General features: G+C 39.9%; 1 protein-coding gene across 2 annotated transcripts in view; it reads left to right on the forward strand.

Moving 5' to 3' along the window:
- MDN1 (midasin AAA ATPase 1) overlaps positions 1-27,904 on the forward strand; it is a 165,461-nt gene that overhangs the window by 6,592 nt on the left and 130,965 nt on the right. For both annotated transcript variants that reach the window (XM_026511808.4, XM_057311195.1), the window contains exons 2-10: positions 3,264-3,490; positions 10,153-10,377; positions 10,876-10,983; positions 11,061-11,253; positions 13,965-14,207; positions 14,451-14,582; positions 18,547-18,650; positions 20,972-21,086; positions 27,134-27,327. In XM_026511808.4, the coding sequence (XP_026367593.2) occupies positions 3,264-3,490; positions 10,153-10,377; positions 10,876-10,983; positions 11,061-11,253; positions 13,965-14,207; positions 14,451-14,582; positions 18,547-18,650; positions 20,972-21,086; positions 27,134-27,327 (1,541 nt within the window). The remainder of the gene's footprint in view (positions 1-3,263; positions 3,491-10,152; positions 10,378-10,875; positions 10,984-11,060; positions 11,254-13,964; positions 14,208-14,450; positions 14,583-18,546; positions 18,651-20,971; positions 21,087-27,133; positions 27,328-27,904) is intronic.

The raw sequence follows: 27,904 nt of genomic DNA on the forward strand, positions 1-27,904 counted from the left end.
AAACTACTTTAGAGTAAGGTAAACTACTTGTTTTAAAGTAAAGTGAGGGGCACTTGGCTGGCTCAGTCGGTAGAGCATACAACTCTTTTTTTTAAAGATTTTATTTATTTATTAGAGAGAGGGAAAGAGAGAGAAAGAGCATGAGGGGAGGAGGTGGAGGGTGGGGCAGAGGGAGAGGGAGAAGCAGACTTCCCATGGAGTAGGGAGCCTCACCTGGGGCTCGATCCCAGGACTCCGGGATCATGACCTGAGCCCAAGGCAGACACTTAACTGACTGAGCCACCTAGGAGCCCCTGCATGTGACCCTTGATCTCAGGATTGTGAGTTCATGCCCATGTTGGGTGTAGAACTTACTTTAAAAAAATAAAATATTAAAGTTGAACATCAAAAAATTTCTTTTAAAAAGTTTTAAGTTATGAGCTCCTGGGCGGCTCAGTCGATTGTCTGACTTCAGCTCAAGTCATGATCTTGGGGTCTGGGGATCGAGCCCTGTGGCTGGTTACTGCACTCAGCAGACAGTCTGATTGTCCCTCTACCTCTGCTCTTCTCCACTACCTTTCCCCCAGCTCATGCATATGAGTGCACAAGCACTGTCTCTCAAATAAATAAAATCTTTAAAAAAATTTAAGTTAAATTAAAATTTATTTTCAAATTAAGCATAGAGTTATATGACCCAGCAATCTCACTCTTAGGTAATGAAAAAAATTAGGAGTAATGAACATATTAAAACTGGTGCAGAAAAAGAAAGCAATGAATATATGTCCATAAATCTCTTGTACCCAAATGTTCATAGTAGCTTTATTTATTTTTTTAAAAACAGGGGGTAAGAGAGAGGAGGGGAAGGGGCAGAGGAAGAGAAAAAAACTTAAGCAGGCTCCATGCCCAGCACGGAGCTGATGCCTGGCTTGATCCGATGTGTAGCTTGATCTCACAACTGTGAGATCATGATTTGAGCCAAAGTCAAAAATCAGACGCTTAACCGAGCCAGCAAGCTAGGTGCCCCCATAGTAGCTTTTTTGATGATAGCTGGAAACAGTGAAGCAGTAAAGATAATAAAGTTGTGGTTTATTTGTAGTGAAAAACTAGTCAGTAATAAAAGGGGAGTAAATTATTGAAGCATTTAATTACATGGAGGATTGTCAAAAGCATTATACTGAGCAAAAGAAATTGGACAGAAAAGAGCATATATCGTATGATTTAATTTATATAAAGTTCTAGGCTAGTTAAATCTAATCTGTAGTCATAAAATCATATTTTTAGTTGCCTATTGGTGAGGGGATTGCCTACCAAGGAACATAAGGGAACTTTGGGTTTGATGCTTTAATTGGGTGGTGGCTACATGGGTGTGTACATATGTCAAAACTCATCAAACTATAAATGGGTGCATTTTATTGTATGTAAGGTGTATGTCAATGAAGATTGATTGATTGATTGATTTAAGTTGGTTTTTAAAAAGCTAAATATCTGAGGGCACTTGGCTGGCTCATTCAATAGAGCATGTGACTCTTGATCTTGGGGTCAGGAATTTGAGCCCCATGTTGGGCATAGAGTTTACTTAAAAAAAAAAAAGGCTAAATATCTATTTCCTCTAACACAGTTTTTCAGATTACCTTTTTTAAAAAAGATTTTATTTATTTATTAATTTATTTTAAAGAGCATAAGCAGGGGGAGGGGCATAGGGAGAGGGAGAGACAGAACCTCAAGCGGACTCGGTGCTGAATGTGGAGCCTCACGCAGGGCTCGATCCTGAGACCCTGAGATTATGACCTGAGCTGAAATCAAGAGTCTGATGCTCAACCTACTGAGCCACCCAGGCGCCCCCAGATTACCTTTTGAAGAGAAAGTTCATGAAATGACATTCTCTCTGGAGGTTTTTCCCCAACCTGCAAGTATCCATTTTGTATAACATGTCCAGGATAGTTGCAGGTTTTTTTTCCCTTCATTTTATAGACGATGTTTCTTTTTCTTCACAATATAACTACTTCTTATTTTTTATTTTTAATTTATTTTATTTTGAGAGGATGAGGGAGTAGGGGAGGGGCAGAGGGAGAATGAGAGAGAGAACCTTAAGCAAGTGCCACGCCCGGTGTGGAGCCAGATTCAGGGCTTGATCTCACAACCCTGAAATCATGACCTGAGCCAAAATCAAGAGTCAGACACTTAACTGACTAGTCACACAGGCACCCCTACTGTATACTTTTTAAATGATACCTTTAGTAAGGCTTATTTATAAGGACATTCAGCAGTTGAAAATGTCATATCATGCCCCTGTGAATCATGACCAAATCTGTTAAATTTCTTTGTAGGACTAATATTGATGGAAATTGTTCCAGTATAACATCTTTCCCCCATCAGTGCTTTATTCAGAATTAGTTGTTTTATGAGTGAATGCCCTATATTTTGGAAGATTTAGTAAGAGCTCAGGTGTGAGGTAACCTTTTCTGAGAGATAATTTTGGAAAAAATTGTTAAATTTTTGCATATAGTATTTAGGTTGTGTTCAGGCTATACTTTTACAGATAACTGTTTAGTGTGAAACTCCTTAAGATAAATTCATAGCATTGGATTTGCTGGGTCAGAGGATATGACCCTTAAGTAGTTTAAACCCAAGGTCTTTGTTGGCAGCAGGGGCTGTATAGATCTGCATGCACACTAGCAACATGAGACTTTTTACACACTTTTTCAGTTTTCCTTGTTACTCTTATGGACATTCTGTGCCCAGGCACTAGAATTTTGTTGTGTATTTCATCTTGCATATCAAAGTGTGGCTGTGTCCTTTGGATTTTGTTTTGTTTATTTATTAGAGGCTGAAGCCTTCATAGAGATACCTTCATTCATTTTCTGGAATTGATTTCTTATCTCTATCCTTTCCTCAACAGTGTAGGCAGTTTTGCATACTAACTGCAGGTTCCCCCCCCCCCATGCAATTTCTGTTTTCCTTCAAGAGCAAAGGAGCTGGGGGAAACATGGGATTCTCTGGGAAGTACTGAGACCATGAAACATTATTTTTCAGGGAAGCTGTGTAGCATCTTACATGGAATTCAGGTATCAGTCCTTTTGCTCAAACCCCAGTGGACTGAAACTTCTTTGTGACACCCTTTTACTTTAAATTCGCTGTAATCTTCTATTGCAGAACCCCCATTCTGTTTTATAAGATAAACTCACCTGTGAAATCTGGATACTGGATGTTTTGATTCCAAGCTAGGACTGCTCTTCTGCAGCAGTGCAAATGAGTAGCGTTTAACATTGTTTTGCCTTTCTCAGGTGTGGACACCTCAAGATCGCCAGTGTATCCTCAATACCTTAGCCCAGTTACTTCTGGATAAAGACTGTACTGTGTTGGTTGGTCGCCAGCTGCGCCCTCTTCTTTTGGATTTGTTGGAAAGGAATGCTGAGGCCATTAAAGCCGGAGGCCAAGTCAATCACGATCTACACGAACGGCTCTGTGTGTCAATGAGCAAACTCATCGGTAACCATCCTGATGTCCTCCCGTGAGTAACAGTTTTTTCTTCACATTTCTCCTTGAGGTAGTAGAACCAGCTCTCTCCTGGGAAGTGAAGGAGGAGTCAGAGTTGAGGAGAAGGGAAGAAGGGAAATATAAGAAAGAAGAAAGATAAGTGGTACTATTTATAAAAATGATCACAACAGAATCCCTTTATCCAGTTTAGTGACCATTTACTACATTCTTTAAAGTCTTGGCAATCAAGACAAGTCTGGAAGAATGGCCAAGATATGTTCCCTGCCTTCAAGGATTGTATCATCTGGTGAGACATCCATATAAGGTGATTTAATTTTATTTATTCATTTATTTTAAAATATTTTATTTATTTATTTGTCAGAGAGAGAACACAAGCCAGGAGAGCAGCAGGCAGAGGGAGAAGCAGGCTCCCTTCTGAACAAGGAGCCTGATGTGGGACTCGATCCCAGGACCCAGAGATCATGACCTGAGCCGAAGGCAGACGCTTAACCAGCTGAGCCACCCAGGCATCCCCATATAAGTCAATTTAAATGAGTTTTAGCTGAGGTTCTTACAGCATCCACTTCGGATGGATGTAATTTTTTGCTTACTAGAGCAGCTGAAGGGGTGGGTTAGAAGGCTCTGGTGTCCCTTCTAACTTTCTGTAATAATCTATCCAAAGCAGTATTGTAAGAAGTTATATTAGGGGGTGTCTGGGGGGCTTAGTTGGTTAATCAGCTGCCTTTGGCTCAGGTCATGTGGGATCAAGCCCTGCATTAGGCTCCCTACTCAGCAGGGGCCTGCTTCTCCGTCTTCTGCTCCCCTTGCTTGTGCTCTCTCTCTCTGTCAAATAAATAAATACAATCTTTAAAAAAAATTTGTGTTAGAACTGGATTCTTTTTTTTTTTTAAAGATTTTATTTATTCATTTGAGAGAGAGCGAGTGAGCAAGTGAGAGAGCACAAGCTGCAGAGGGAGAGGGAGAAGCAGGCTCCCGGCTGAGCAGGGGGCCCAACATGGGGCTTGATCCCAGGACCGTGGGATCATGACCTGAGCTGAAGGCAGATGCCCAACCAATGGAGCCACCCAGGCACCCCTAGAACTGGATTCTAATGTGTTTTTCTTTTAACCGGCTCTGTTTCCAGCCTGGGCTGGTTCACCCCTCCTTAGGCAGCCTGGTGGTCGTCCACTTCTGGGAGGTCACCATATTGATGCTAAACTTACCGTGGACACCAGATCAGCATACCAGAACTACGTTCCAGCAATCCTCCTGCCTTATTGTCCCAAACAGCTGGGGACTACAGGCACATGCCACTGCATCTGCCTTTGTCTTTTAAGTTAATAGTAAAATATCATTTGTGTAGAATAGTCAGAGGGGCAGCAAAATGAGTGTTAGAGTTTTTTTAATTGAGAAGAAAGAACTTTCATTCTAAAGTTGAATAATATTTGTGCACTAATAAGAGTATCTCTCTCTCTTTTTTTTTAAGGATTTTATTTGAGAGAGAGAGCATGCATGCATGGCGAGGGAGGGGCAGAGGGGGAGGAAGAAGGAGAGGGAAAAAGAATCTGAAGCAGACTCCCCACTGAGTGGGCAGCCTGATGCGGCGCTTGCTCTCAACGGCTGTGAGCCACCCACGTTGCTCCTAAGAGTATCTGTTATATCCATCTTTTATTTATTAGTTTTCTTTTTCTTTTTTTTTTTTTTTTTAAGATTTTATTTATTTGTTTGACAGAGAGAGAGATAGCAAGAGAGGGAACACAAGCAGGGGGAGTGGGAGGAGGAGAAGCAGGCCTCCTGCTGAGCAGGGAGCCTGATGAAGGGCTCAATCCCAGGACCCTGGAATCATGACCTGAGCGGAAGGCAGATGCTTAATGACTGAGCCGCCTAGGCGCCCCTATTAGTTTTCATCAACATAATAGGTACACTTTGGCTTTCTTGGAAGTGTGATCTCTAATCTCGTTCTTGAATGAAGGGAATAAGAAATGAAGGCTTGGGAGAAAACCATAATTTGTATGAGCTTTTCTAGAAGGGGAGGGAAAAAATGAGCCCAGGTTAATGGAACTAGAAGATACACAGCAAATATCAATGTCATACTTGGTAATTAGGAACATATGCTGTGGGTTGATCGAGGGTTGAGATTGTGGCCCCCTTTAGGGCTTTAATCATTTAGATGTACTTATCTGTGGTACCATTTCATAAGGTGTGCCAACTATCCTGTACTTACCAAATGAGATTGACATGTGGGTAACTTTAACCCCCACTTCTCCTAAGCCTTTGTGGTCGAGTGCTTCTGGATTGTGTTTGAGAATCATTAAAATGATGAATTAGTTACATCTGATTTCCCACCTGCTTCAAATTTTATGTTCTTATTAAATGCAGGTGAGCGCACCCCTGTATTTTCTTCTTTCATTTTGCCAGGGCCATATATTTTATTTATGCTTCCGTCTCATTCCAAAAATTATATAATGCAGTTTACGAAAGTGCCTATGATAGAGTAACTTGAAAAACAAGCAAAAAAAAAAAGAGCTGTGTATAAACAAATCAATGCATGTTGTAAAATGAACTATAGACAATGATGTAGAATGAGATTTTGATTTTTAAAGAATTGTAGCAGATTAGTTCAGCATGTGCCCCAAATTTCCTCTCTAGAGGAAATATACCTAACGTAATAGGAATATACCAAATATTTTTAGATAGGATATAGTCGTTCATCCAATAGATAAACATAGGAGACCCTTCTTTTAAGCTCTGGGCCACATTGTGGGGGTAAAAAAGTAAAATATAATGGGTTATTGTATTTTGCAAACAATTGAATATAATATGCTAAGAGAGGTTTGTGAGCAAAATACTTAAGGAGAGGAAGAAAATCATTAAAGAAGAATGAATGTTTTCCTTTTGGAAATCAGAGAAAGTTTTATACTGTGGCGGTTTGTGAAGGGAGAGCAAGGAGAGGAAAAATGAAGAGAAAAGAAATAGGATGGCAATGAAAATCTAGGGGAAAAAAAAAAAGAGACCAGAGAGAAGGTACTCAGTCAAGCTCCCTAGGGTCCTAATGCCTGCCATTTATTTACGGGTACATACTTCTTTCTGAGCTCAAGGTGTTTGGGGCTTCCATGAGGTACCTCAGTGCTCTTAAACATTTCTTTTTTTCTTTTCTTTTTTTCCCTTATGCTATTTGTTCATTACTGGGTGCCCCCCACCTCCAGCTTTATTGAGATAATAATTGAGATATATTTTTATTGACATATAACATTGTATAAGTTGAAGGTATATTACATAGTGATTTGATACATGTATATATTGTAAAATATTTACCATAATAAAGTTAGTTAGCACATCTTTTACCTCACATAATTACCATTTTGTTGCTGTTTGTTCATACCGTTTTTTGCATGTAGAATCCTCAATCATATATTTTATTCTGGCAAATTCTTTTTCAGGACTCTAGGAAAGCAATCCCAGTTTGTTGATGCATTCTCTCTTCTAACAAATTAGTTAGGTTTCCAAGTTCTTTTTTTTTCTTTTCTCTATTTTTTTTTCTCTATTTTTTTTTTTTTTAAGTAATCTCAACACCCACTGTGGGGTTTGAACTCACAACCGTGAGATCGAGTCATATACTCTAGTCAGGTATCCCAAGTTAGTTTTGAATTCTTGACATATAATGTGACATTGAACATCCTTGGGCATGAAATTTGTGGATCTGCAGTGGTGATTAGGAATGTGGATTTTAAAACAATGGTGGTGTTTTAGTAATAATATATATTTATACAGGATTTTATAGTGTTTAAATATGTAGGTATGTGTTTTAAATCTTTTTTTGCATTTAGTGGTGGACCACTTCCCCTTTTTTTCCCCTTGAAGTTTGTTTGTTTGTTTGTTTGTTTTCTTTCTGCACTCTGTGGGGCTTGAACTCACAATCCTGGGATCAAGAGTCATATACTCTTCCGACCGAGCCAGTCAGGTGCCCTTTAATCTTTATATTGTAACATCTTCAGTAACACCATTGTAAAATCTTATTTTAAATCTTCAGAGAGGTTAACTAAATTGTTCTAAGTGTCGAGCCAGAACTGGGCCATAGGTCTTATTTCTAGACGCTAGGAAGCCTATGATGAGTTGCCCAAGTGAGTGGCTCATCCAAGATTAGATGTTTAACTGGATGGTATTCCTTGTTGCATTTTGGACCTTATGACTCTTTATCTTACTCCAGGAAAGAGACCCTTCTCCTCAGTCTTTGAATATTCTCTAGGGAAAAAGACTAATGTTATTCTCTAAATAATTCGCTAAAAATGCTTTATGGGTCCATCCGTCATTGCTTAGATCAGAATTTTAGAGCACTCCTGAAATGATGGGTCTTTAGAAAAGAGGGTGATGTAGTTGAGTAAGTTCAGGAGAGAATATTGACTAGTCTCCCTTTTGTATACTTAGAGTGGACCACAATTCTCTTCCCCTCATTGTCGCACAAATGTATGGTCATTGCCAGTACACTCTGCTCATTTCCCCCTATCTTCCTCAAAGACCCCCTGGGTCAGGTTGACCATTTGGTAACTGCTTATCTGCCCTCATGCCTGTTACTGCCTGCCTGGTCCCACATGTGCTGCCAACATCAGCTGCCTCTGAGCTAGTGGAATACCAGCCTCTCTCTCCCAAAGAATTATTGTACTTACTCTGACAGCATCCTTGTGAAGAAAAAAATGTCCTATTTTTTTCTCTTAATTATAAAAGTAATATATTTAAATTATAATACAGAATTGCAAAAAGCAGAAGTCTTCCTTACCCTGAAATCCTACATTTTAGGGGTAACTGGTTTTATTTATTTATTTATTGTTTTTTTAAGATTTTATTTATTTATTTGACAGAGAGAGAGAGACAGCCAATGAGAGAGGGAACACAAGCAGGGGGAGTGGGAGAGGAAGAAGCAGGTTCCCAGCAGAGCAGGGAGCCTGATGAGGGGCTCAATCCCAGGACCCTGGGATCACACCCTGAGCTGAAGGCAGACGCTTAACGACTGACCCACCCAGGCGCCCCTAGGGATAACTGTTAATAGTAGTTTGATATATTTCCTCCTAAATTGCTTTTCTTTTTCTTACTCTGCCAGGTCTCTTCTGAGCAACAGCTGAATCTTCTAAGTCTCATTTGTCCAGTCTCATTCAGAATATCACAAGTGTTAATTTACCAAGCCTCTGTTCCTGTTTGCCTGGCTTGCTTGTAGAAGTCCAAGCCTTCCCACCCATCTCCTGAATTCTCATTATTCCCCAATTACAGTTTTGTATTTGGGAATATATTGAGTCAGGAATCTGGGGTATACCTCCTTGTTGCTTCAGTATACGTTGCTCTGGAAAACAGATTCTGATGGCCCCTGTAGCGGCTCTTTCGCATTCCCAATGGGCTCCTGGGGAGTCTGTTACTGACACTGGTTCACCAAGTTATTACAAATGGATGCAACTCAGGAACAGGCTGATGGCAGAGATTGCTTCATAATAGTAGATTTAGCAATGATTTTTTGGATGACACCAAAGGCACAAACAACAAAAACGAAAATAGACAATTGGGACATCAAACTAAAAAGCTGATGCACAGCAAGGGAAACAAGGATGGGAGAACCTACAGATTGGGAGAAAATATTTGCAAATCATGTGTCCGGTAGGGGATTAATATCCATAATATGTAATGAACTGTGTGAAGCTTGCTTGTTTGCTTTCTTTCTTTAAAAGATTTTATTTATTTATTTGAGAACGTGTGTGTGTGTGTGTGTGTGTATGAGAGAGAGAGAGAGAGCGCGTGCACGCGTGCAGGGAAGGTCAGAAAGAGAGGGAGAGGGAGAGGGAAAGACTCCCAAGCAGACTCTGTGCTGAGTGTGGAGCCTGACGCAGAGCTCAGTCTCTGTCCCTGAGGTCATGACCTGAGCCTGAACCAAGAGTTGGACAGTTAAATGACCGAGCCACCCAGGGGCCTCCTGTCTAAAGGTTTTTTTTTTTTTTTTAAGATTTTATTTATTTATTTGACAGAGAGAAAGACAGCCAGCGAGAGAGGGAACACAAGTAGGGGGAGTGGGAGAGGAAGAAGCAGGCTTCCAGTGGAGGAGCCTGACGTGGGGCTCAATCCCAGAACGCCAGGATCATGCGCTGAGCCAAAGGCAGACGCTTAATGACTGAGCCACCCAGGCGCCCCATGTCTGAAGCTTTTTGTCCATCTTTTGCGATCTTACTTGCCTGCTTTCTGTGTTTCATGAAAATCTGTTATCTCTTCAGATGCAACCTATCTCTTCTGGACTCCCCCAGTTTTAGTAGAATCTTTTTTTCTTGTCCCTCTTGTTGTTTCTGTAAGTGACTGTCTTCCTTGTTACTGGGGGAGTCTAGGATAGTACCTCGTTGGTTTTGTACCCCTGGTACTTAACACAGTGTCTGGCTCCTAGTGAGAGGTCAATAAATGTTTGTTGAAGTTGAGTGCATTTTTGGTGGAAAACACTTGGGATAAGTACTTCTGGTTCTTGTATTCTCTTAGGTATCTCATGCCATGGTCCTGGTTCCTGAGCTTAAAACAGGATACCATATTAGGACTAGGTAGTGTCAGTATTTATCTCTTTGCTTTCAGACGTTTGGAAGTTCCTGTTATATTCTGCTGTCCTGTCTCAAAATGGAGATGTGTATATTGTGATATTCTCACCAACAAATAAAAATAATCTCTCTCTTTCTGAAGGTTTGCCCTGAGGTATTTCAAGGACACTTCTCCAGTCTTTCAAAGACTCTTCCTAGAGAGTTCAGATGCTAATCCAGTCCGCTACGGGCGCAGGCGGATGAAGCTCCGGGACCTAATGGAAGCAGCTTATAAGTTTCTGCAGCAAGAGCAGTCTGTGTTCCGGGAGCTCTGGGACTGGAGTGTGTGTGTCCCTCTCCTCAGAAGCCATGACACCTTGGTCCGCTGGTGTGTACCTGGTGGACTTTTCCTGTGTTTCTGTGGGGATGATAGAGGGAATAGAGAGTTCTGTGCATGAGGAGGGAAAGGAAGCTACGTAAAATGTGTTATTTTTGTTCTGATGCCTTTGGTTTCTTATTTCCTTTCCTTAATCACGTGTCTCTTTAGTGGAAAATGAGATATTACTGGAGTTCCACCTTTTTCAAGTTCTGTCAAGTGAATTCATCATGTCTGATTTGTATTTTCTACTCTTAAATCTATTATATTAATTCTATAAGATTTCCTTTTCTTTTTTTAAAGTTTGTTTATTTATTTATTTTAATAATCTTTACATCCAGCATGGAACTCCAGCTCCCCACCCCGAGATCAAAAGTTGCATGCTCTACCAACTGAGCCAACTAGGCGCCCTTAAGATTTCCTTTTTTAGTGTTTAGTTAGCTAACAAATTTTCTTTATTTTTGAGACTCAGCTGCTTGTCCTGAGTTTATATACTTTGATTTTCTCCAGGTACACAGCCAATTGTCTTGCTCTGGTCACCTGTATGAATGAAGAGCACAAGTTATCATTCCTTAAGAAGATTTTTAATAGTGAGGAACTGATCCATTTCAGGTTGAGGTAAGGAGAATTCCTGGAGATCTTGATGTGGCTGTGCTGTGCGTTAAAGTAATTGATGAGATCCTCATTTTCCTCAGGTTACTAGAAGAGGCCCAGCTGCAGGACTTGGAGAAGGCCTTGGTTTTGGCTAATCCAGAAACCTCCCTTTGGCGTAAGGAGAAGGAGCTGCAGTACTTACAGGGACATCTTGTTACAGCTGACCTCTCTTCCAGAGTGACTGCTGTCTGTGGTGTGGTGCTGCCTGGGCAGCAGCCGGTCCCTGGAGAGCGGGTATGTTGGCATCAGTAGGGTGTGTGTCCTCTTCCCCTTCTTAAACACTGAGTGTGGTTTTTCCTTGCTTGGGCTCTGTGTTATAGGTGTGAGTCAAATTGAGTTTGCCAAATTGATGTTCCATTTACAGAAGTATTTGAAAGAGATTAAGAAAAACTTACCTAGGCCCCTCTTCTCTGTATTTCCTTTGTTTCTGTTTGATGTTAAATTAGAAACTCCAGTGATGCCTATATAATGCTTTTTACTTCAGCAAAGCTCTGCCATATATTCTGTCTGTGATGTTGTATAGCACATGTTGTGATACTGTATTTATGTGAAACAAAGGCAGGATGATCAGCCTGGAGACCCCTGGGCTGCCCTTTGGCAGAGATAGAAGTAGGTCCAAGTATAACTCCCAGCAAGTTGTTTCTGTCATAACATTCTTTTTGCTCATTGTGTGGGAGGCTAGTAACTGTAGTGAACTTCCCCTGCCGTATGAAATGAGCTTCTTTCCAAGAATGTGGCTCTAGACCCACACTTTTGAAAGGTTTATAGATTATAATCTAGCTTTGTAATCTGAAACTGTTGGGATCCAGTCTGTTTTTTAGTCTTTAGTCAGTTGTCACTTTATGTGATGGTCACATTCACCCAGTTTTCTTTTCGGAAGATGTCGTGGGTCATTCCTTGAACCATTGGTTTGTCCATTGGTCAGTACAATTAAAAGAAAAAAAAAGCATAATAGGGGGCGCCTGGATGGCTCAGTTGGAAGAGCATCTGGCTCTTGATCTTGGGGTCGTGAGTTTGAGCCTCACGTTGGGTGCAAGATCACTTCAAATAAATAACCTTAAAAATAATAAAAATTAAAATTAAAAAAAGCATGGTATGCATTAAAATACCCATCTTAAATATACAGCTCAATGATTATTTATAAACTGAAAAAATCTATGTAACCAGTACTAGGACAGCAGCACTTCCAGAGGCCCTTGTGTTTCCCTCTAGTCACTAAGATCCTCCCACCCCAGCCATTCTCCTAACATAGATTAGGTTCAGAGCATTAGAATTTTAACATAGGGAAGAATTTTAGTTGGGGTGGGCCTGTTGTTGAATAGCAATGACAAGGCACTGGGGCGAAATACGGAATGGTGCTATGACCTGCTGAATTGCTGAGAGTAACAGCCCTGCAGAGAGTTCGAGCTTCCAGCCGTTGGGGTGGCTGGGTGGCTCATTCAGTTAAGTGGTTAAGCATTTGACTTTGGCTCAAGTCAGGATCTCAGGGTCCTGGGATCCATCCCTGTGTCTGGCTCCATGTTCAGCGGGGAGTCTGCTTGTCCTTCTGTCTCTCTCCCTGCTTGTGCTCTCTCTTTCACTTGATCTTAGCCAAAAGGCCGAGAAGCGATGTTGTGCTCTCTCTTTCAAATAAATAAATAAAATCTAAAAAAACAAAACAAAAAACTTCCAGCCCTGAATCTCGTTTTGTCCTCACATATCTATAGGGGACTAGCCATGTTTGAGAAGGAATTTTAAGAACTTTTAAAGGAATAATAACACTTTTCTAAGAGATCTTTTTCCCTGTGTTATTATTATTTGAAAAACAATTTTTTAAAGATTTTATTTATTTGAGAGAGAGAGCACGAGCTGGGGGAAAAGGCAGAGGGAGAGGGAGAAGCAGAGTCCCTGCTGAGCAGGGACCACGATGTGCGACTTGATCCCAGGACTCTGGGATTATGACCTGAGCCAAAGGCAGACGCCTAACCGACTGAGCCAGCCAGGTGCCCTAAAATTTTTTTTAATGCAGTAAAATACAACATTTACTGTCTTAAACTTTTTTTTTTTTTTTTTAACTCTGCTCCCAACGTGGGGCTCAAACTCACAACCCTGAGATCGAGTCACATGCTTTACTGACTGAGCCAGCCAGGTGCCCCAACAATCTTAAACAGTCTTAAGTGTACACTTCAGTGATGTTAAAATATTCACATTGTTTTGTAAACAAACTCTAGAACTTTTTCATCTTGCAAAGTTGAAACTCTGTACCCATTAAACATATTGAGAGTACTATTATTATTATTTTTCACTTTTTGTTATGGAAAATGTCAAATATATTCCAAACTAGAAGTAGTGGTGTGATGAATCCCCATGTACCCATCACTTAGTTTCAGTAATTATAAATTCATGATCAGTTACATTTCATTTATAGTTCTGAACACTCTCTCCAAACCGTGTTATTTGAAGCAATTCCCAGATACCACATCATTTCGTGCCTGAATATTTCAGTATATATGTATAAAAGAAAATAACTTTAAAAAGCCAATATTCTTTATTACACCTGAAAAAATGTAACAATTTTATAATACAAAGTATCTTTTTAGTGTCCCCATTTCCCTGATTGATAAATATATCATGTGCATTCTTGATCTTAGATATGAAACCTTAGAATGTGGCGAGAGGAAGAAAAACAATAAAAATTCAGTCATGAGATGAGGTTTGCCCCCATTCTTTGTGTGTCAACTTTTTTGGCTTTTCAAACTTTGGGAGACTTTCCTTATTACATTTGTTAGCAAATTCTGCCAGAAGGAAAAAGATCCTTATTTTGGAAAACATAACTACTGTTTGATACTACTAATTTATTTAGAGGCTTATGTAAAGGTCAGTGGAAACATTGTTGTAGAAATTAACCTGTGCCCTTTGGAGGAAAGACTCTTGACATGCCTTTTATTTTTCGCTTGCCTCCTTAGGCTAGTAATAGGAGTTCTTCTCGTGAACAGGAGCTGGCCTTTAGGTCTTATGTGCTGGTTGATTCAATCTGCAAAAATCTTCAGACACTGGCTATGGCAGTGGCTTCTCAAAATGCCGTGTTGTTGGAAGGACCAATAGGATGTGGCAAAACTTCCTTAGTTGAACACCTAGGTGCAATGACAGGTAGACGGAAGCCCCCTGAACTTCTTAAAGTCCAGCTTGGAGATCAGACCGACAGTAAGGTAATTAAGAAACAGCAAATTTTGGTGGGTTCGCATGCTTATAAATGTTTGCATTAAAGTGTTCTTTTTGCTAAGGGAATATGAGAAGAGTTATTGGTCTTCCTCATAGCTGATGGGACCTAGGTGTAAAAACATCAAGTGCCTGCTTATATCTGTATAGAAGTTTAACAGAATTAATCAAAAGATACGGCACTGGCATCTCAGATGTGTGGTTTCAGTAATTACTTTATCCTCTTCCTGCAGATGCTGTTGGGAATGTATCGCTGCACAGATGTCCCAGGAGAGTTTGTGTGGCAACCTGGTACTCTTACACAGGCAGCCACAAAAGGACACTGGATCCTTCTGGAGGATATTGACTATGCCCCCTTAGACGTGGTATGTCATCTCACTAATTATTTGCTGATCTCCTGTCTTTTCTTTTTCCCTAAAGATTTTATTTATTTGAGCAAGAGAGAGTGGGGGGGGGGGTTTGAAGGCAGAGGGAGAGGGAGAAGCAGATTCCCTGCTGAGCAGGGAGTCCAGGGAGCCCTACGTGAGGCTCGATCCCAGAACCCTGGGATCATGATCTGAGCTGAAGGTAGAGGCTTAACTGACTGAGCCACGCAGGCGCTCCTGACTTCCTATCTTTTAAGAGCATTTTGTTAATAGTGATTTGGGAGATAATTTAAATAACATAGGTGTTTGGGGTGCCTGGGTGGCTCAGATCATGATCCTAGGGTCCTGGGATCCAGCCCTGAGTCAGACTCTCTGCTCAGCGGGGAGTCTACTTCTCCCTCTCCCTCTACCCCTCCCCTCTGCTCGTGCTGTCTCTCACTCAAATAAATAAATAAAATCTTTTAAAAAAATAAATAACATAGGTGTTTGATTAGAGATGATATGTTTTGTGAGAAGCTCATTCATGATCACCTATCTATCTAGTTTGAGGTAGGATTACTTAGCTGGCCTTTTGTTTAATAGAAAGTTGATAAAGTTCTGTTGGTACTGTTTTCATTGAGTACGTGGTCCCCCGTTATCTGCCATTCAATTACCCATGGTTACTCGTGGTCCTGAAGCAGATGATCCTCCTGATGTACCATCAGAAGGTCAGTAGTAGCCTAACACTACGTCACAGTGCTTCAGCCATTCACCTCACTTTATCTTGTCAGGTAGGCATTTTATCAGCTCACATCTCCACAGGAAGGCTGAGTACAGTACAATAAGATATTTGAGAAAGAGAGAGACCACGTTCTTTTTTTTTTTTTTTTTAAAGATTTTATTTATTTATTCGACAGAGAGAGAGACAGCCAGCGAGAGAGGAAACACAAGCAGGGGGAGTGGGAGAGGAAGAAGCAGGCTCATATCGGAAGAGCCTGATGTGGGGCTCGATCCCATAACGCCGGGATCACGCCCTGAGCCAAAGGCAGACGCTTAACCACTGTGCCACCCAGGTGCCCCGAGACCACGTTCACATAACTTTTATCATAGTATATTGTTACAAGTATTCTATTTTATTATTTACTGTTGTTAATCTCTTACCTTGGCAGTTTATGAGGTAAAGTTTATCGTAGGTGTGTACGTATAGGAAAAAGCATAGTATATATAGGGTTTTCTGTTATCCACAATTTCGGACATCCGCTGGGGGTCTTGGAACGTACCCTGTGTGGGTAAAGGTGAACTACTATAGTTGGATATGTGATCAATTTCATTGTAGTTTTTTCCTTCTTTAGTTGAATATGCGATCAGTTTCATAACCTTTCCAAGAATAGGCCTTGTGGGAAATATCTTACCCATGTTACAGATACACTGAGAACTTTGAGACCCTGCTTCCCAGCTGTGGCAATCTGTAGAGCCGCAGGCTGAGGACAGATGAAGGAAGAGAAGATGTAATAAGAGCATGTTTGTCTTTGTTTCATTATACATCCAGTATATTTTCGTTTTGATTATTTTTCTGTGTATATCAAAATAGCTATGCAAACAGTCCATGTTTCCTCTATATTCTGTAAAGTATGACAAAAAATGTATTGCAGAATGAAAAATTTTTCCTTTGGGCAGATTTTCCTGAGATTGGTTTTAATTTTTTTTTTTTTTTTTTTTAAACCACGAATCCTAGCTGCATAAGGACTTTCCCCTCTTGGATGAGAATAATGGGAGAGTGTATGTGTAGGTTTAGGGAAATAATGAAGGGGAAGGAGTGACTATAAATACATGTGTATTATGATGATTTTAGAATCTGATGAAGTAAAGATGTAATGGGCTTATCGGCCCAGACAGGGTCTCACAGTTTGATTACCGTGTTCTAGGGTCCCCCTCACCCCCCCCTTTTTTGAGTCTAATTGACACATCATATCTAGGGTCATAATGCTCAGTTTTATAGGGCTGGAAACCCAGTTTTCTTAATAAGCCCAGAGCCAAGACTGACTCCTAATAATGAGACTAAAAAATGCAACTGAAATATAAAGTACAAGGCCAAGTATTTGTTGAGGCTTTTCACTTTCTTTTTTCTTTTTCATTTACCCCCCGCCCCCAACAAAACTGTGAGGCTTTCCATTTTTTAGTGCTGTCTTCCCTGGGCAATTTTTTCAGATATCAGGGTAACTGAGAAGTCATTAGGATTATGGATTGTGGAATTAGAGCCAAACAAGATAGGTGAACATAAGAGATATTCCATCCAGGCCACGATGGAGCCTAGAGATCTGCTGTTGATTACCTTCTTTGATGATCAAGTCCAGATTCAAGATCAAACTGACAGTTTGTATCTTGATCTCCCTTTGGCAGTGTATGATAAACATCAGAAAATTCTTCTACATTGAGTCCCATTTTGTGTTCTGTTCATGTATTTGTTCTGTTCATACAAAGGGTATGTTGTTCATTTGATTATATTTAAACTTTGGTATCATTATAGTAAAGTTGTGTTTACTTAAAAACATGCCTAAATCCCTTGATTATTGTTTTGTTGTTTTCAAAGCTTCTCAGCTAATAGTTAGCCCTTTATTATTTTAAGGTAGCTTTTACAGATCTCAGGACAATTTTCTGTAATTTCAGGTTTTGGAGTTATTTCGAGTGCTCCTGTATTATTTTCGGCTTTCCTTTCAGCTTCTAGCCGTGTGTGAAATAATGATGCTTAATAAAATTATGTCTGATATTTTAGAACCCTCTTTTTTGACTCTTTGGTCTTCTTACTGTGCTTTTTCTTTTTAAGCTTCCTCTATACTCATGTTTCCTAGATCTATATGTCTAGCCCACCCTTTTCTTAAAAAATTTCTACATGAATGTCCCTTAGCTGGTGGAAGTTCAAGATGTCCAAAATGGAACTTGCCCGCTCTTTCTCAGAACAGCCTTTTCTGCCATAGTTAGCAAGCCGGAAGTTTGGTGTCTCCTTCTTGTTTGTTCTTTTAATTTTATATTGCTTAGTACTTTTTTCTTATCTCTTTATTTTTTTCTCTTCTGTCCCACTGCCTTAGTACAGGGTTTATTTTTATCCTTCTATCTAGCCATCTTGCTTTGTTACCTGACTAGTGTGTTCTTTTTTTTCTTTTGTTTTCTTTTTGTTTTGTTTTCCTTTCTTGCCAGACAGACATCTATATATACAGCCATCCTGCCTTTGTTTTTGCCTCTTTCCTGTAGGCTAGCCCCTTTTCAGTTTATATTCCATATTGTTGCACAGTTGATTTTCTAAAATAAAAATTACAGTATTTTCCTCCAGGCTAAAATCCTCTTAATAACTTTCATGAAAAAATTCAAACTCCTTAGCTCGGCGCGGGACACCCTTAATCATTTATCTCTATGTTTTGTAGTTTTCCACTATTTCATATATACATTCTGCCCTAACAACAGAATCCTCTCATGCCATGATCTTAGGAACATAGATTTTTAACGATATGAATATTTTTTGCCTGGAGTATATATGCCATTTCTCTCACACCAAACCTGGCTAATTCCTGCTCACATTTAAGACGCAGTGAATATCATTACTTCTGAGATAGCTTCACTGCCCTGTTTCCTACACTGTTCCGTTCTGACACACAGCCACCTCTGGAGGTCACACTGATCATGGTGTACGGTGGTCTTCATGGCTGTTCTGTTAGATGCTAGGGTGTAAAGCGTCAGTCATGTTTCGAATTTTAGTGTCTGGCTTGGTTCTAGTCCACAGTAGGCACTTAGTGAATGTTGAATGAATAAATCGTTCTGGATTATAGGTGGCTCAGACATTCCCATCTGTCTTTTGATCCCAGTTCATGCTGTGCGAACTAAGGTTTCCTATTAGGATATGCTCATCGTTTGGAGAAAGGGTATTTTTTGTTTCTTTGTTTGTTTGTTACTTCTGCCTTAGTAGTTTTATCAGTGGGGTTTTGTGGTTTAGGTTTCCGTGCTGATCCCTCTCTTGGAGAATGGAGAGCTCTTGATTCCTGGCCGAGGTGACTGTCTGAAAGTGGCTCCTGGATTTCAGTTCTTTGCGACTAGGAGGTATGTCCTATTAACTTTCTATTTCCACTATGGAGCCTTTTCCTCATATGTTCCCAGATTAGAGTACTGAGTCCAAAAGTCCTAGAGTAGAGTTTTTTGGGCCCACTTAAAGCAAGATCAATCGGAACTGATGATAGGTCCAAGCTTTTCATTCCTATTTTATATTATTTATTTATTTTTTAAAGATCTGGTTCCTATTTCAGGACTCTATTTTGTTCCATTATTCATTTGTCTATCTTTACACCAGTATCAGACTATCTTGATTACTGTAGCTTTTTAAGATTTAAGTAAGGTCTGTGCCCAACATGGGGCTTGAACTCGCAACCCTGAGATTAAGAGTTGCATGTTGTACCAACTGAGCCAGCCAGCTCCCCCTTCATTCCTATTTTATTTTATTTAAAGATTTATTTATTTATTTATTTATTTAATTTATTTTTAAAGAATTATTTATTTTAGAGAGAGAGCACGAGTGGGAGGGGCAAAGGGAGAAAGAGAGAGAATCCTAAGCAGACTGCACACTGAATGTGGAGCCTGACGTGGGGCTCGATCCCAGGATCCTGAGATCATGACCTGAGCCAAACCAAGAGTACCTGCTTAACGGATGGTACCAAACAGGCACCCCAAGATTTATTTATCTTAGAGAGGGAGAGAAAGAGGGAAAGAAAAAGCATGCGCTCATGAACAGGGGGAGGGGCAGAGAGAGAGGGAAAGATAGAATCCTCAAGCAGACTCCTTGCCAAGCACATTGCCCTACATGGGGCTCGATTCCAGAACTCTGAAATCATGACCTGAGGTGAAATCAGGAGCCAGTCACTTAACCGACTGAGCTGCCCAGGAGCTCCCCTTCATTCCTATTTGAAATACATCTGAAAATGAGAACGCCCCCCCCCATTTAAAAATATCCAGTTTTTAAAAACTTTATCTTAGTTTCTTGTTTTCAAAAACAGTCACTGGTGAGAACTGTTCAGACAGCTCTGGGTTTGAGTCCTGACACTGACATTTTGTATCTGTATGTCCCTTCCTTGTCTGATAATGATGGGGCTAATAATACATACTTTACAACTTGGTATAAGTTGTAAAGATTAAATGAAATAACTTGGATTAAAGATCTGTCACGTAATAAGTGCCCAGCTAATGGCTAGCCGCAATGATGGTGATGATGATGACCTATAGATTTTAAGCAGTTAAAAAAATTGAATATAAGCATCAACAAAGGAATAAAACCTAAGCAAACTTAGTATATGTCCATGTCTATATTTTATAATAACGTGAACACAGTGATTTATTTCCCACTGCTAGTATATATCTGTATACTTCTCCAAGGTCTTAATATGCCCAAGAATGACACTAATGTCACATTATATTTAGTGGTTATACTAGTGTTTGCCCTGGTGAACATTTAGAGGAGGTGTGTGGAGTTAACCTAACAGTTCTCAAGGAACACTTTGCTAGGCCCTGCTTTTTTAAAATAAACCCTGCTTTTATTCATAGAGGTAGTGAAGTTCTTCCCTGCTCTGTTCATATTTCAAGAAGTCCTGGGACATCGTAGAAATCTGAAATCAGTTCTTGGCTCTGCCATTTGTAGTCATAATTGAGTGATCAGGGGATGTTACTCTCCTTGCGTTAGCTCCTATGCATTAGAGGAATAAGGGTAGTAAGGAGGGCACGTGTTGCATGGTGCACAGGGTGTTATATGCAACTAATGAATCATCGAACTTTACATCAAAAACCAAGAATGTACTGTATGGTGACTAACATAATATAATAAAAAAAACATTAAAAAAAAAAGAAGAAGATACTTTGTTCTAAAAGTGTGCACCATTTCCTCAGAAAGTTGTGAGCATTACATTAAATGGCCTAGGTGTAAGCTTGTGGCTTGGCCAGGATATATGTTTAATGAATATTCCTTCTTGAAATTTTGAATAATTCTGGGTACTGTAGCTTTTGGTAATAAGCACTGAACTTATTTTTAATGCTATGGGTCTTGGATTCTGTTTTCTCTTTCCCGAAGTTGTGTCTTGAGGAAGAGAAACATGCTGTTAAGATCAAAACACCTACTATAACCATTCACAGTGATTAGGGAAGAACTTGGTTAAAGCTCTGTTATACACCCTTAGGCAAAGAGTCAGACTTGGGTCCACTGGCAGCCGTTCATTTGTCATATCCGCCCTGTGAGCCCAACATACTGGTATCTGGCTCCAGAAGGGGTTGTCAGTGTTACTCATATATGGGACAATGTCTAGCAAGGGCTACCCAGAGGCATAATTAAAGATTGAAATTGGGAGGTTCGTGTAATTCTTTTTTTAAATTTTGAAATACAGACTCTTGAGCTGTGGAGGAAATTGGTATCGACCTCTAAATAGTCACGCTACTCTGCTAGACAAATACTGGACGAAAATTCACATGGATAACATGGATAAGACAGAACTGAATGAGGTATGTGGTTTTCAGTGGGAAAGTATTGATGCTTTTCTTTTTTACTTTTTATTATTAAAAGTTCCAGATATACATGTAAATAGAGGAAATAGTGTAATGAATCACCAAAATATTCATCAACCTAAATTTAACAGTTAATGTACTAACATTCAACTGCATTAACTTCATCTAGTATTTTTTCCTTGCCAGTATATTTGAAAGCAAACCCCATAACATTTCATCCCTGAATACTTTAATGCATCTCCAAAGATTTAAGGGCCTTTTCACATATAATCACAATAACTTTATTATACCCAATAAAATGATCAGTAATGCCTCAATACCATATAATTCTCAGATTATATTCAAGTATCCTCAATTGTTTCCAAAGATCCTTTTTTAAAAAAAATCTAAGTTGTTTTGTAACTAATATCTTTCACATTCAACAGCACGTTTTGTTCTGGGTATTAATGAAAATTGAGACAAATTATTTTTTAGATTTTCTACATTGATTCATTTTGTGGTATTGGTGGTTATCCTCAGACATTTAAGAGGTGTACCTCTCTTTACCTTGCTAACCCCCACTTTCCCCTTATATCTGCCCCCTCACTTGGAAAGCTTCCCATTCTACAACGCTTCTTCTTGGAGCATAGCAAATAATGTTCTGTCAGTGATTATACAGGCATGGAAAGGATGCTTTGTTCTTTCTTGGCGTAAGTTTTTAGATGAATAAGTGACACAAGGCAACCTTACCAAATATTTTATCCAGCATTTTAAGTGTTTATAAAATGCAGAGGGATTTTCAGGGTGTCTAGTTCACCGTATTACTGGAAAAAGCTTGATCATGTAATCTTCCAGAAGCCTTGTCTTACCGGTGTGATTTTATAAGTCTGCAGCCTATTTTGGACTTAGGAGTTTGTTATCTCACTCTAGTTTCCAGTTGTCTATTTCTCTGTCTGCGTATCCCCATTTTGCTGCCCTCAACAATAGCTCCTCCAGTAACTTATTCACCTTTTTGTCCCCAGCATCCACTCCGCCTCGCACTTTGTAAGCATTTATTGTATTGCTCTGCCATCGTGCAGCTCTTTGTTTTGCAGTTGTAGAAATTTCAGTGTTTAGTTTTCATTCCTAAATTGCCATTCTGTTCTTTAAAGAAGAGGTCTGAAGTTTACATTTAGGTGTGATTTTTTTTGTTTTTTGTTTTTGTTTTTTTGTTTTTTTTTTAATAAAATAAACCTGTTCAGGGGAACAGCTACTAGATGAATTTAAGGGTTTTATGCATTAGGTGTGATTTTTTTTGGAGGATTGAAAGGATGAGAATAACACTGACTGCTACTTATTTTCATCTTTCCATTCCTGTCATGAACAGCTGTGAATCATTATCTCACAGGAAGCACAACAGGAGCATTCACCCCCTCCCTTGAATTATATATATCGTATTTAGTTTACCTTGAGGAGTTCACTTATTCTTAAGCTTCTGGACTTACTAATAAATTCTAATAGCACTCTCCTGAGTAAGTGACTGGTGGCTTAAACTCTTGGGTGCATTATTCAGGAAATAAAATAATCTCCTAAGCTGATCTCATGGAGGAGCACAAGGAACTACATTTCTGTTGCTGCCAACTCCAATCATCTTATGCCTAGAAAGATTGTCTTTGAATGGGGCACCTGGATGGCTTATTTGATTAAGCATCCAACTCTTGATCTCAGCTCAGGTCTTGATCTCAGGGTCATGAGTTCAAGCCCTGTGTTGGGCTCCACGCTGGCTGTAGAGCCTACTTAAAAAAAACAAAAAAAAAGATCGGGGCATTTGGGTGTCTCGGTTGGGCATCTGCCTTTGGCTCAGGTCGTGATCCCAGGGTCCTGGGATAGAGTCCTGCGGGGGCTCCCTGCTCAGCGGGGAGCCTGCTTCTTCCTCTCCCTTTGCCTGCCACTCCCCTGCTTGTGCTCTTTCTCTCTTACTTTCTCTCTCTGTGTCAAATAAATAAAATCTTAAAAAAAAAAAAAAAGATTGTCTTTGACTTCTTTTTTTTTTTTTTTTAAGATTTTTTTTTTATTTATTTGACAGAGATAGAGACAGTCGGCGAGAGAGGGAACACAAGCAGGGGGAGTGGGAGAGGAAGAAGCAGACTCATAGTGGAGGAGCCTGATGTGGGGCTCGATCCCATAACGCCGGGATCACGCCCTGAGCCGAAGGCAGACGCTTAACCACTGTGCCACCCAGGCGCCCCTTGTCTTTGACTTCTTGCTGAAATAACAAATTATACTTTAAAAAATGAGCAGTTTATATAGTGCTAAGTCTTTATAGTTAATAAGTGCCAGGAATTCACCCCTGGCAGTTTCTCAAATACTGTCTCCTCCGTACACCTTGAAATGTGCCGTCATGTCTTAGGTGCTGGTGCCTTAGAATGCCTGCTTTCTCTGCTGGCAGTGCCCACTCACAGCCATTAATGACCTCTGCCAGTTTCAACTTCTCCATGGAACTTTCCTGGGTCTCCAAGGAGGGCTGACCACATTGCAGTTTTGATTTGCTAGCATATCTGCTTCTTATACTAGATGCTATTTCTTAAGGGTGGACTATATTCCTGTTGGTTTTGTTTTCCTACCCCTTATGTTCCTGATATAAAGTGGGTACTTAATAAGTGCTTATTAAAGGAATGAATCTCCAAAATACATATTAAATTGATAATAGAGCCATATTATGTCAGATTAGTTTATTAAATGACATAGTTTTAAATTTTTTACATTTATGGTAATAAAGAAAAGGTATTTTTTGGCTAAGGAAGAAAACGACTAGTTTGTGGGTATATATAGATTTTTTAAAAAAAGATTTTATTTATTTATTTGTCAGAGAGAGAGTGCACAGCAGGGGGAGCAGCAGACAGAGTCGGAGAAGCAGACTCCCCACAGAACAGGGAGCCCAATGCAGGGCTCGATTCTAGGACCCTGAGATCATGACCTGAGTCAAAGGCAGATGCTTAACCGACTGAGCCACCCAGGCACCCTGTATAGATCTTTTCTATTCAGAACTTCTTTTCCAAATAGCTGAACCCTCACTGAAGTGTAAAACTGATAATGTTCTTTTTTCCAAATAAAAATAGCTTTTTTTCCCACCCTGATGATAAATATACATGCTTACATAATGAAGTTACTACTCAGCAGTGAAAAGGACTAAATTGGTGATACGTGCAGTAATGTCTAGATGAATCATAAAACATTAGCTGAGTAAGAGAACCAAACTACACACTACATCCTGTATGTTTCCATTTATATAACAGACTTGAAAGCAGATCCATAGGGATTGGAATCTAATTCCTAATTCCCACAGGCAGGGGTGTGGGGGGAAGGGATTAATTACAAAAGGGACATGGGGGAACTTTTTGTTTAAAGGGTGATGAAGGGGCACCTGGGTGACTCAGTCAGATAAGCATCTGACTCTTTTTTTTTTTTTTTAAAGATTTTATTTATTTATTTGACAGAGAGAGAGGGAACACAAGCAGGGGGAGTGGGAGAGGAAGAAGCAGGCTCCTAGCGGAGAAGCCTGATGTGGGGCTCGATCCCAGAACACTAGGATCACTCCCTGAGCTGAAGGCAGATGCTTAATGACTGTGCCACCCAGGTGCCCCAGCATCCGACTCTTGATTTCAGCTCAGGTCATGATCTCATGATCATGGGATTGAGCCCTGTGTCTGGCTGAGCATGGAGCTTGCTTTGGATTTTCTCTTTCCTTCTGCCCCTACTCACATACACACATGCCCTTTCTCTCAATAAATAAATCTTTTAAAAAAAGGAGGGGGTGATGGAAATTATCTCTATTTTGTTTGTGTTAACTAAGATCATGAATATGACCAACTTTATAAATGTTCTCTCTCTACATAAAAATGTATATTCTGTATTTTAATTTAAAACAGATCCATGTATCCATTTAACTAAATTTACTGATTTTGTTACTCTTTTTCTGTGTTAATTTTTAATCTACCTGAAATACGTTTTCAGCAGTATTTCTTGTCCTTCAGTAAAACAACATGAAGAATTAAAATCTGTGATCTCTACTACTTAAGATGATATTGTTAAAAGGTTGTAGATCCTTGTTTTTGTAAATATGTGTACATTACATATACAAAATAAGTGGACATTTCATACTCAAATTGGAATCACAGTACACTTTTCAAGCTAATTTAAGTCTATTGGAGGACAGTATTTCTTTTTCTTTTTTTTTTTAAGATTTTATTTTATTTTATTTTAAAGATTTTATTTATTTGACACAGAGAGAGAGACAGTCAGCGAGAGAGGGAACACAAGCAGGGGGAGTGGTAGAGGAAGAAGCAGGCTCCCAGCAGAGGAGCCTGATGTGGGGCTCGATCCCAGGACCCTGGGATCACGCCCTGAGCCGAAGGCAGACGCTTAACAACTGAGCCACCCAGGCGCCCCTAAGATTTTATTTTTAAGTAATGTTTACACCCAACCTGGGCCTGGAACTTACAGCCCTGAGATCAGGAGTCTCACTCTCCACCGACTAAGCCAGCCAGGCACCTCAGACAATATTTCTAATATATACATATTTCCCTTCCTTCTCAAATAGATTTATCTGAATAAATCTATACTGTAAAAGCTTGGAATCCAATATTATGAGCACCAAGTATTATTGTGCAAAATTCTCAGTAATTATTGAAGTAAATAGGACTACATCTTTTGCTTTTTAATTTCTCTTGTTTGCTATGTAAAGATCAGCTGCTTTTTATCAGTACTAAATGTTAGCTCCTTTACTGTTTTCCTGTTAACCGCTTCTGATTGCTTTTGCTGAGAAATGACCTAACAAACCTTACTAGAATTGTTTATTTACTTATAAAGATTTGTTTAGAGAAAGTGTGTGCCTGTAAGCATGCAGGGGGGAAGGGCAGAGGGAGAGAGAGAGAATCTCAAGCAGACTCCCTGCTGAGTGCAGACCCCCCCCCCTCCACCTCCCCCCTTCAGTGCAGACCCTAACTCAGGGCTCAATCTCACAACCTGAGATCATGACCTGAGCCGAAGTCAAAAGTTGGATGTTTTATCAACTAAGCCATCCAGGTACCCCTGGAATTGTGTTTAAAATTAAAGTGGAAGTAGTTCTTGCAGGATTCTTCAGTGAGTGAATTCCTGAAACTTGCATGTATATGTTGCTTGGAGACCCTTTTCCCATCTGGCTTCTACACCCTAAGTTGTGTAAATGGTGAGATTGCCAGATAATTGTGTTCTGGCTAGGAAAAAAGTTATGGTCTTTGAGGGGGAAAGGGGTGTGGGTACGGGCAGAAGTTCTTATACAGTAGTTCCCCCTTATCCTTGGTTTTGCTTTTTTGTGCTTTTAGCTACCCATGGTCGACCTCAGTCCAGAAACAGATGGTCCTTCCTCTGATGTATTGTCAAAAGGTCAATAGTAGCCTAACACTGCATCACAATGCTTGTGTCATTCACCTCACTTCATATCATCATGTAGGCATTTTATCATCTCACATTATCACAGTACATGATATTTTGAGAGAAACCTCATTCATATAATTTTTATTACAGTATATTGTTATTTTATTATTATTGCTGTTAATCTTTTACTGTGCCTATTTTATACATTAAACTTTATCACAGGTATGTCTGTTTTGCAAAAACAGTATGTATAGGGTTTGTACTATCTGCAGTTTCAGGCATCCACTGGGGGTGTTGGGAGACTACTATGCTTGTACAGATTTCATAGAGAAATTCATTTTTTGCTTGACTAATATTAGCAGGAATTTACATGTGCTTTTATTTATTTATTTAAGAAGATTTATGTATTTGAGAGAGAGAATGAGCGAGAGTGAGCTTGGGGAGAGGTAGAAGGAGAGGGAGAAGGAGAATCCTCAAGCAGACTCACTCCAGAGCATGGACCCCAATGCCAGGCTTGATCCCAGGACCCTGAGACTATGACCTGAGCTGAAATCAAGAGCTGGCCGCTGCTTAACCAGCTGAGCCACCCAGGTGCCCCTTACATGTGCTTTTAAAAATCACTGAGTCTGCTGCTAAATTTTCTTTGCTTTTTTTCCCCCTCCCTCTGTCAGGTTCTTCAGAACAGATATCCCAGCCTCTTGGCAGTAACGGATCACCTGCTTGACATTTACATCCAACTTACTGGAGAGAAACATCTCTCTCAAAGTGATAGTTCTGTTACATGTGAACAGGCACCTGAGGAAGTTTCAGAAGCTAGAAGAGAAAACAAAAGACTAAGCCTCGAGGGAAGAGAATTATCTCTAAGGTACTGGATTAAGCACTGTTGAGTTGATATTTTATTTATTTCTTTTTTAAGTAGTCTCCACGCCTATCTTGGGTCTCGAACTCACGACCCCCAAGGTCAGGAGTCACATGCTCCACTGACTGAGCCAGCCAGGTGCCCCTTGAGTTGATAATTTAAAAATCGCTTCCCTTAAAAGTTCTTAGCAGCTAGCACTGAATGGTTATGAGTGGTCCGGTTTTGAAATTAGACCTGTGGACTGCTTCATGGTGTTGGATCCTGTTTTCAGATCTTCTCGTTAATGATTAGGAAGGCTTATAAAGGTAATGTTATTTTAGCTTTAAAAAATAACTTTGGAGGCACCTGACCGGCTCAGTCGGTAGAACATGAGACTCTTAATTTCAGAGTCATGAATTGAAGCCCCACGTTGGATGTGGAGGCTACTTAAAAAAAAGAAAGAAAGAAAGAAAGTTGCTTTAAAAGCCAAAGTTGAGATTATTTACTGACATAATTCTTTCACTAGCTTTTCTTTTGTAACAGTTGGGGGTCTTAAATAAGACCCTTGTACTTTGTTATATACAGTGAGTTCTGTACCTTTGCT

Source organism: Ursus arctos, unplaced genomic scaffold (assembly GCF_023065955.2).
Source record: "Ursus arctos isolate Adak ecotype North America unplaced genomic scaffold, UrsArc2.0 scaffold_13, whole genome shotgun sequence".
Classification (NCBI taxonomy): Eukaryota; Metazoa; Chordata; class Mammalia; order Carnivora; family Ursidae; genus Ursus; species Ursus arctos.